This window comes from Arachis stenosperma, chromosome 4 (genome assembly GCF_014773155.1).
Source record: "Arachis stenosperma cultivar V10309 chromosome 4, arast.V10309.gnm1.PFL2, whole genome shotgun sequence".
NCBI classification, from domain to species: Eukaryota; Viridiplantae; Streptophyta; class Magnoliopsida; order Fabales; family Fabaceae; genus Arachis; species Arachis stenosperma.
In genome coordinates this window covers 38,556,453-38,567,720 of record NC_080380.1, presented here as the reverse complement: position 1 = coordinate 38,567,720, position 11,268 = coordinate 38,556,453, and the positions used below count along the sequence as shown (strand labels likewise).

The window sequence follows — 11,268 nt, the reverse complement described above, 5'->3', positions numbered from 1 at the left end:
CAGAATTGAAAAGAATTTTTCAAAAACTTAATAATCTTCTTTCTTTAATTTAGAATAATCTCTGCAGTCTACACTAATGCTCATGCTGATGAAATTTAGTATATTGCACGAGTTTTAATTTTTTTTATGCACAGAAAAATCTTAATGTTTTATTATTTTAGAGGAAAGAAAGAAAAGGTAGGAAAGAAAGATAGTGGAAATTATATCACTAGAGAAGATATGAAACCAAAAAATAAAACTGAGGCATGTGCATAAAAATTCTGATGGCACAAAAAAAATTGTCAGTTTTTACCTTGATTTAAACATACAAATTTATATAATATGAAAATTAATAAGTGAACAGTTTAAAATTTTGTTTGAGAAATTAAAGTAACCAACTACAATCACTGGTGAAGGCTAGTTCATCAAACTTGATATCTAAATCTAAATTATGATCTGCAATATACCACACCTAATTAGCCCAATACAGTGTTCAAGACAAAAAGATTGTTACGATCACACCTAACCTAAACAACAACAAAATAAAATGTAACAAATTAGCATGATCATGTTCCCTCTTTCATCTTGGATCAATTGTTATGTCAAATTCCTTCTCTTGAGGTGGCTCTCCATTCTGCTGGTTTGGTATTGAATTCTTTGGCTGCACCTTTTTTGTATCATTGCTAGGTTTTTTACCCAAGAAATGGCTAGCAAAGAAATTGAAGTAAACAAAATTCAAAACACCAAGTGCAGCAATGAGATAATAGTAGTAATCAAGCTTATTGTCATTCAAATCATGTCCACCAAGCCATGAATTTCTCCCACCGTGTGATGTAGCTTTATGGATAATGTTCACAATCAATGATCCTAAGTAGTTTGCAACTGACAAGCTCAGAAAGAAAACAGCACCAGCCACAGTCCTCATGCTCTCAGGCATCTCCGTTGTGAAGAATTCCATTATGGACACGGCAGCGAAGGCTTCGTTGAGACCCGACAGCGCAAACTGTGGCAGCAGCACTGCGAAGCTCATCGGCGAAGCAAATGATTTTGCTCTCAAAGCTGAGTCGCGGCGCTTCTGCTCGACGATCGCGGCCACAAGCATGCACAAAATTGACAAAAGAATCCCAATTCTGATTCTTAGGCTCATGCTTAACCGAGTAGCCTTTTTGTTAATTTTCTTTGTCACTCGAATGTAGATGCATTCATAGATGTAGATCCAAATTGAAAGTGCTACCATTGAGAACAAGTTCATCCAACCTGGTGGAACTTTGAAATGTTTCCCAATTGATCTGTTTGTTTGAATAACTTGAAGAACACCAAATGTGTTCTGCTGATCCATTACAATGAAGCAACAGATTCCTGTCACCCAAACTGGTAGAATTCCCAATAAGCATTTTAATTCTTCAACTTGATGCAAGCTACAAAGCCTCCAAACATTTTTCGGCTTCAATTGTTCATTCAACTCACTAGGATCAGAAATTATAGCAGCCTTCTCAAGAAATTTGAACCTATCTGTACGAACAAGCCTAACATTGTTGTGGTCCGATTCTGATGGAGCAGGATCATAGTAACGTGTTCTATCAGAGGTCTTAAGCTTGCACTTTCGACACGCTGCAGTGATCACCTTTGCCATATCAGAGAAGACACTCCCCTGAGGCTTCTTTCGAATGTAAGTGTGCCGGCCGATTAAGAAGATTGCTATTGAGAAAGCAAGGCAGAGTGTTGGAATGGCGAATCCTAAGGTCCAGCTAACATTGGTTTGAATGTAGACAACGCCAGTTAGCGCGATCACAAGTGCAATGGTGAAGGTGAAGTACCACCAATTGAAAAAACTTTCCAATTGTGCCCTGCCTTTCTCTGTTTTGGTATTGAATTGGTCAGCACCAAATGCAATGTTGCACGGCCTAATTCCACCTGCGCCAACAGATAACATGGCGAGGGCGAAAAAGAGTATACCAAGCTGCCACGGTTGTGGCCACTGGCAATGTGGCCTATTAGTGCAGTTAGCAGGCCTCAATTGATGTATACCTGCTGTTAGGGTCATTATCAATATACCCTGTTCATGTAATTCATGTTCTACCCCATGTTAATAACTCAACCAATAAAATATTTAACAATTTCACAATAGAATAAATGATCATTTCTTATCATTAAGAATTTAAGCACAGAACATATAAACTAACGTAACTGTTTGATAAACTACCCTATTTAATGAGTATCAAAGTCAAAATGATAAGCATTGGATTTTTTTATGATCAGAAATGATAATTTATTCTATCAAAATACATCTCTTGGGTTTTAACTTATTTCGACTTAAAAGTTCATTAGAGTAATTCCTTGACATAAATCCTAGTTTGTTAATGTTACACTACCAAAAGGGGGAAATATAATAATGAAATAAAACATTATCCTGGTAATTGTGACATTGATGTGATGATTGATTTGCTTACCAGAAGTGATGCAATGGAGCCAAATAAGAGGGTGCGAAACCTTCCCAAATAAGTATCAGAAATGAAAGCACCGATTATGGATGCAACATTGGATGATCCATTCCAAATTTGAACCACATTCACCACAAATATCGCACTCAAGTTGTACCTCGTTAGCAGGTACATCGTCAGATTCGATATCAAACTCATTGATGCCAATTTTTCGAACGACTCATTACCTTCAAAAACCCAAATTAAGCAACAAAATGATAAAAAAGATTAGGGTTTTGCTAATTAATATTATGGAAAAATCGTTCTTTTTCTTTTGTTCTTTTTTTACCAATAATGTAGTAGACTGATCTCCATCCTCCTGCTTCTTGTGTCTCTGGTGCAGATGCATGCTCATCTTGTATTTGTTCCTCTTCACATGAAGAATTGGTTGTTGCATTCTCCATTTCCTTCCTTGAGTTATGGTTCCAACTCGGTTCATCTCTTTCACACACACACAGTCTAATATGTTATTGTTTGTCTATTTATATGTAGTCTCATAATGCCACGTCAAAAATTTGTGAGTGCTTTTAGCTTCCAGTCCTCAAACAAACTCACGAATTTGCATGCAAAAAAGTCAAAGGTGGCTAGGGTTACTTTGAAATATCAAGATTGTTCATTCACGTGATTTTATTTAGAAACTAATTAAAATATAAAAATGTTATCTGCGGACTAGAATCAACTTTTAAAATTAATTTTTATGTATTTGTATAATATATGTGTAATTTAATTTATTTTTAATGTGTATTTTGTATTTTAATATGTATTTTATAATAATGAATAATTTTAATAACTAAATTTAATATATTCTACGAGATTACGACTAGCATAATTAATTTAAATAATAATAAGTATTTTAATTTATATAAATTTTAAATGAGTTTAATTTTAATACATATTTTACATAACTATTTGCTATGTCTATTTGTTGATAATAATTCATGCAAACAATTTAAAAAAATATTATTTAGATGATATATATATATATATATATATATATATAATTAACTACCAAATATAAAATAAGAATTAAAATAAAAAAGATATATTAAAAAATATAAAATAATAAATATATATACGTGAATAATTTAATCACTAATTTTGCTACATGCATAATATTTTTTATCAAATATTTTAATTGAATTGTCAATGATAATACTAATATTTCAATTGAGATTACTAGAAGTAAATCAATGAAACACTAGGATGAAGATAGATTAAAAATGTCACGTGGCTTTTTATGTTAATTTTGTTTTTAGCATGTGTTGAATTATAAGCTTAATATTTAGCCACCGGAAAGCAGAGTTTGGGATGGATCAATATTCAATACAATAAGAGTGAAGATAGGAGCATCCTTAGCTACTATATCACTGTCAAAAACAAACTTTCTCATGGATCCAAGCAGTGAAAACAGGAGCATCCCTAGACCCTAGTACATTACAAATAACAATTTATCGACAATTCAACACCGAGTAAACTACCATGGTACTATTTTACTTAAAAAAAAAAAAAAAAACTTACTTTCTAGAAAACAGTCTTAAAAAGATATTTTAATTTTTTAAAAATAATTTTAATTTGACAGACTAAACTAAATATAAGAAGATATATTCGAAAAAGAATTTTATAAATTTCTAGATATCAAAATTTGGTAATTAAATAATCTTTTACACAAATAAAAAAAATATATTAAAAAAATATAGAAATAAATATTTTTCATTTTTATATATCTTTTAAATAACTCTTCAAATGTTTTTAAGAAAAAAAATGCATCAAATCCAATGGTATATTTGATTGAATTAAGATTAATTTTAAAATATTAAATGTGATTTTTTTTTCCAAAAGATATTTTTTATCAAAAATAAAATCTTTTAAAATTCAAATAATAATTTAAAATGCAAAAAGAAATAACAATTATCAAAATATTTCCTTTAATTTAATAACTAGTGTATGTATCCATGTAATATACGAAAAATATTTAATATTATATCTATATCTGAGTATTTTTTAATAAAAAAATATTCTTCAACATATTAAATTTTAAAATCGAACTCGATTTATGTTTTTTTATTCACGTGAATAATAAACAATACTACATAATAAAAAAATTCACAAAATAATTGAATTAATTAAAAAAAAATTATAATATGCAATAAATTAATAATGTCTTAATTTTGATCATATATGATAAATTTTAATGTTTTTAAACCTCAAAATAAAATGGAAAAATTCAAGTAAATGGAATTGTTTTCGTGCAATAATCAGTCTTCATCTCTACTGTATTTGTTTAGCATCGTACCGATTCACGTCAGTCATTATACTCCTAAAATTTTCTTGTTGTAATACAGTTTGAGTTTTTGTTTTTTTTTTACCAAAAATAAAGAGATTCGAATCCGCAACCCTTTTAAATGAGTATGATGCGACTATACGATTAGAGCTAGGGGTGCACATGGGCCGGTTAAAGCTGGGTTCGTGTTGGTCTGGACCCAACCCTAAATAATGACCGGGTCTATTTATGAGACCCTTATCTGACCCTAGACCCGATGAAATCGTCTTACTTTCGAACCACACTAAAATCGGGTCTAGACCGGGTGAAGTCCGGATCTTGATCAACTTTATCACGACATCACCAAAAATTAGATTCTACATCTCTTAAACCTCTAAATTTTGAAAAATAATTATTCCATAACATCACAACATTCGTATAATAATAATTTAGAGCATTGGCGTAATACAATTTGAGTTAATTTTTTATATAAATCAAAACAAAATTGAACAATTAAAATATTATCTAATTCATAAATATATATTAATTATAGTCATTAATTATAAAATTTAAATTTTCCTATTTTATGCCCCCATAGTTATTTTCTTTTATATATGAATTTATATTCTTAAATCTATTTTATTATATAAAAATCGGATGTCTACATTTAGTGATGAAGCTGACGTGGTATGTTTCAGAGAGTGTTACTCGATTTAATTGTTTTAACTCATTCAATACAATTTATTACACTGAATTAATTATATCAACTAATTGATTTGATTAGATATTAAAATATTTTTTTCTAAATATAATTTGTTATAATTTATATTACTTAATTAATTATACTATATTAATTATAATTCGTTATATTAGTGAATTAGTCTTTTCATTTATAAAGTCTAAAATAAAATAAATAAATTGTTATTTATTCTAATTAAATTTATTTATATACTATATATGAATTAACGTCTATTCTATCTATTCTATTATATAAAAATTGGATTTCTACACTTATTGATGGAGCTGACGTGGCATGCTTATGAGAGTGTTTCTCGATTTATTTCTTTTTAACTCATTAAATACAATTTATTATGAGATTAATTATATCAACTAATTGATTTGATTAGATATTTAAATATTACATAATAATTATAATTTATATCAATTTGTTTTAATAGTATTTTTTAATTTATTTCTTTTAATATTCTGGTAGTATTTTTTAATTTATTAAATCAAATTAGGTATAAATTATGTATATTAATTAATTGATTTGATTAAATTATTAATAATTAAAATAATAAATCTATAAATAAAATAAGTAATTGAGATATTTTTAATTAATAATTAAATCAAATTAAATTAAATGTATTAAGTCAAATTCAAATAATGTGAATTAAATACTAAACTAAAATATGATAATTCTTGTTTATTCAAATTAAATGCAATAAATACAAATTAATTTTGTTAGATAATGATGATTTTTTGGTCTTCTATATATAAACGGCCAAACAAAATGATAAGAATCATCATTTATGTCGCTCTTACTATTTTAACTCTTCTTTTTTTCTTTTTTTTCTTTATATAAAATTTCTTTTATGGATAAATGAAAAGGTATGGATGAATAGTATTTCGATGATTGTTTGTTTATTATAACTTAAAAATGTCTCAATTTAAGCATTACCATTGCTGATGGAATTGAACGGCAATGTGCTGGCATACTTGCAGCTTAAGAAATCAGATCATGTGTTTGAGGTGCACTGATGCAAACTTTTGGAGCTGCCGACTGCCGCTGAATTCATCGTATAGCTGGAGTAAATTATGATATAGTGAAAAAACATTTATGCATGCATGCTATTCTTCTTTATATATGTATCCCTCTATTTTTACAATTCACATCTTTATATATTAGATTCTTTTTTACATTATTTAAATTTGATATTTTTTTTTCTATTTTTACGCTTCTAATCATTTTTTGTCTTAATATTTTGTTCTCATCAATTTCTATATTTATTTTAGGTTAACTCTGTGGTTCAAATATAATCATTTATGTTATTATTGAATGTTGTGAAATTGACCTGATATTAACAATAAATAATTCGAAAAAGGTATTTTTTGGAACAATTCACCTAAATATAAATTGTTACGTTAACCAGATGATGATAAATATTTTTGTATTAAATCTCTTATAAAAGAAACTTATAGAAATATTACGTTATATGATATAATTTGATTATATATTTTTTTATCTTCAATCTAAATTATTTGAATTGGCATACTATTTATTTTTAAATTTAATTAAATATCTAAATATCTTACAATTTAATATAATTTAATTTATATAAATACATGATTTTTAATATTTATGTAAAAAATTTTAGAGATATTTTTGCAAGTTATAATTTTTTATCTGTATATTTAACTTTTAATAATATTTTTTATTTATTAATATATTATTTCTATTATTTGAGTATCAATAATGCATTAGGAATTTTTCATCGTATAAGTTATTTCGAGAAAAAAAATAATAAAATTTGATTTATAAAAATTTAAACTTGAGCGTTTACTATGATTAAGTTCAAATTTTAATTTATTTTTTATATTATATAAATATTAAATTCTTTGATTAAATACTTATTTGTTTATGATAAGATATTATATATATTTTTATATTGGCAATTAAATTTCAATTGCTACACAAAAATAATATATTTTAGGTAATTATACATTTTTTGTTATTTTATAAATCATTATATATTTTTAAAATTATTTAATTATGTTTATTCTTTTAAAAGGATTACTATTATTAGAGAACAACGAATATTTATAATAGTTTAAAGTTGAAAAAAATAAAAAATAAAAAATATTAATATTCTGAATTTTCGAAGTATTTTATATATGATTATGATTAATGATTATAATTGAAGTTTTTATTTTATTCTAATTTTTTCCAGAACATATTTGCCTTATTTAAGTTTTATTTTTGTATTGATTGCTTTTTTTTGTAAAATATCAATTAAAATTTATTCCTTGAATAAAATAGTTACGTGTCTAAAAAATAAACAAAAAATATTTTTATTTTTAGTAAAAATTTATGTTGCTTTAGCTTTTTTATATCATATCTTATATTTTTATTATATTTATAAGAGAGTTTTTATTCAAATTAAGAAAATTTTTTAGTTATTTTTTTAGTTTTAAATATTATTCACTAATATAATAACAAATTAAAAATAACAATAATTACTCACATAATTAAAATAGATATCCTAATATATACACGATCATATGTATACCAAAAATTATTATATATAATAAATAATTATTTATTTTTTATAATTACTATTTATAAAATTTATTACATCATTTTCTCATCTTAATATCAATATTTAATGAATATAAGATACAAAATATTATTTATATTATTTAACATACAAAACAAATATCTTAAATCATCATATAGAACAAAAAGTATAATAGTGCAAATACTTACTTATTTATTTTTTCTATTTATTTATTCTATTATATAAAAATTGAGTTTCTGCACTTAATGATGGAGCTAACGTAGCATGCTCCAAAGAGTGTTTTTCGATTTAATTATTTTAACTCATTAAATACAATTTATTACAATGACTTAATTATATTAACTAATTGATTTGATTGAATATTTAAATATTAATATAATTTATTAAAATTTATATTACTTAATTAATTAGACTACGTTAATTATAATTCATTATATAAGTGAATTGGTTTTTTTATTTATGAAATCTAAAATAAAATAAATAATTTATTGTTTATTTTAATTAAATTCATTAAATTGGATGACGCATAATAACGCACACGGTGGCAGAACAGACACGACAATAGTAGTAACTGGGCAGGTGGAATAACGACAACGAGATGGAAGTTGCATGTTCTTCTTTATTGCATTTGAAAGTAAGTCAAGCAATATTCTACTCTCCTGGGTTTTTGGGAGTGAGGTCATAGAATTGAGGACAAGAAAAGTTGGATGGCTATTTGATTTTTCAAGGCTTTTTTTTTCATATTTCTAAATACCTAAAAGAGGACCGTGTTAAAGATTATATATCCTTCATTTCTTTTTTTTTTAAATGTAGATGAATATAAAATATATTAGAAATTGTCTACGAGAAAATTAAATTAAGTTAGACAAATATATTATTATTATTATTATTATTATTATTATTATTATTATTATTGTAATTGAATAAATAAAAAAATTAATTAAAAAACATCGTTATCCTTGAATTTAACTCTATCTATTATGCAAAATCTCTATTTATATGATTTATTTCTTATTATATCTAGATTATATCTCATTAATAATTATAGATAAAAATTTTTTATTAATTACATTTTAAGTTTTCAATTATATGTCAGAACTAATTTTTTTTATCTAAAGTTAATGTAAAAAAAAAAAATTTACATCAAGTTATCTAGACTCTAGAGTCATTAATAAGTTTTTTGACCAATAAGATGTCATTAATAATCTTCTCTAAAAGTTTAAGTTGCATAAATATAATTAGATAATTTTAATAAGAATAATATTACGCATTTAAATTTATCTATTCTATTATATAAAAACCGAATTTTTGTACTTAAGGATCGATGAACCTGACGTAGCATGCTTCTGAGAATATTTTTCGATTTATTTTTTTAACTCATTAACTATAAGTTATTACGATAAATTAACTATATCAACTAATTAATTTGATTAAATATTTAAATATTATATAATTTATTGTAATTTATATCAATTTGATTTGGTAGTATTTTCTAATTTATTTATTTTAATATTCTGTTAGTATTTTTAATTTTTTTTAATTTATTAATCCAAATTTATTGTGTGTACTAATTAATTAATTTGATTAATTTATTAGTCATTAAAATAATAAATCTATGAATAAAATAGGCAACTGAGATACTTTCAACTAATAATCAAATCAAATCAAATCAAATCATATATATTGAGCTAAATTCAAATCATGTGAATTATGGACCAAATAAAAATAAAATAATTTCTTACTTATTCAATACACTTTTTGTATTTATAAATAAATTATTGTCTATTTCAATATATGAAATTTTTATGAATTTTTTATTGCGCAATTCACTTTAACACAAATAAATTAATTTATAAAAATTTAAATTTGAACGCTTGCTATGATTAAACTCAAACCTTAATTTATTTTGTCATATTATTATATAAATATTAAATTCTTTGATTAAACACTTATTTGATTATGAAATGATATTATATATTTCTTTATATTGACAATTAAATTTTAGTTACTATACAAATATTATATTTTAGGTAATTGTATATTTTTTTGTTATGTTAAAAATTATTATATAATTTTAAGATAATTTAGTTATGTTTATTTTTTTAAAAGTATTGTCATTATTGGAGAGTAACTAATGTTTGTGATAGTATAAAATTAAAAAATAAAAATACAAAATATTAATATACTATATTTTTGAAATATAAATCTTGAAATAAATATATGTAATTATAATTAATGATCATAATTAAAAGTCTTTATTTTATTTCAATTTGTTCAGGACATGTTTATCTTAAATTTTATTCTTTTATTAATTAGTATTTTTTGTACATTTAATTATCATTAATTTATATAAATCAAAATATATAACTTAAAAAGATAGATACGTGTCTAAAAAATAAAAAAAAAATATTTTTTTTGTTAGTAAAAAAATTATGACGCTTTAGTTTTTTTTGGTATCATATCTTATATTTTTACCATAAGTTAGAGGTAAATTATTAAATATAAATTATATTTATTACTTATTACCCTACTTCGAATTCATTAAATTCAATTTAAATGGAGACAACTAGGTAACGTTATTGAGTTTAGGGGATTCAGGTAATTTTAGGATGACTTTGGTTTATCAACGTAAATTAACCTAATATGTGATATTAGTTTTTGTTATATATATATAAAAATGTGACATATTTATGCATTGTTTAGATTAGAAGAATTTGTAGAGAAATAACATGCTAGGGAAGAAAATGGATGGAAAAATCAATTTTTCATTATTTGGTTCAACAAAGAAATTGAATAAAAAACATAAAAGTGTATATGAAACTCACGTAAATTTTTTCTCTTCAAAGTTGCGAAGAAAACTGATTCAAAAGTGCAAACATGGATAAAAATACAGAGTTACCATTTGAAATATAATTTATATAATATATAAAACCATTAATATAATTTTTCTCTATTATAATTTTTTCTCTTCTTACTTTTCCTTCCATTCAAGCAAAAGAAATTTTTTCCTCTATTTTCTTTTCATTCATTTTTTTAATCTAAACAGCACACAAAAAAATATACTTTTCTTTCCATTTTCTTTTCTCTTATTTTTTCTCTTATATCCAAACAATAGTTTAGTGTTTATCCATTTATTTTTTATTAATATTGTTATAACAAGGATACATGTAACTTTATAAAAATGATATAACCTAAACTTTGATTATCTAAGAATTTATTGAGTGGCTAGAATAGCTCCACGTCACGAACC

General features: G+C 24.2%; 1 protein-coding gene across 1 annotated transcript; it reads right to left on the bottom strand.

Moving 5' to 3' along the window:
- Window positions 1–380: 380 nt before the first annotated feature.
- Window positions 381–2,863, bottom strand: LOC130974892 (protein NRT1/ PTR FAMILY 2.8-like). Its single transcript, XM_057899731.1, has 3 exons — window positions 2,749–2,863; window positions 2,430–2,647; window positions 381–2,035 (listed from the first exon to the last, which is right to left on the bottom strand). The coding sequence occupies exons 1-3, from the start codon at window positions 2,861–2,863 to the stop codon at window positions 560–562; spliced, it is 1,809 nt and encodes a 602-aa protein (XP_057755714.1). The 3' UTR covers window positions 381–559.
- Between the last annotated feature and the right edge of the window lie 8,405 nt (window positions 2,864–11,268).

Coding starts and splice junctions, on each gene's coding strand:
- LOC130974892 (XM_057899731.1), bottom strand. CDS start 2,863: ATGGAGAATGCAACAACCAATTCTTCATGTGAAGAGGAACAAATACAA. Junction 2,648..2,748: donor ATCAGTCTACTACATTATTG/GTAAAAAAAGAA, acceptor GGGTTTTTGAAG/GTAATGAGTCGTTCGAAAAA. Junction 2,036..2,429: donor GCTCCATTGCATCACTTCTG/GTAAGCAAATCA, acceptor TTACATGAACAG/GGTATATTGATAATGACCCT.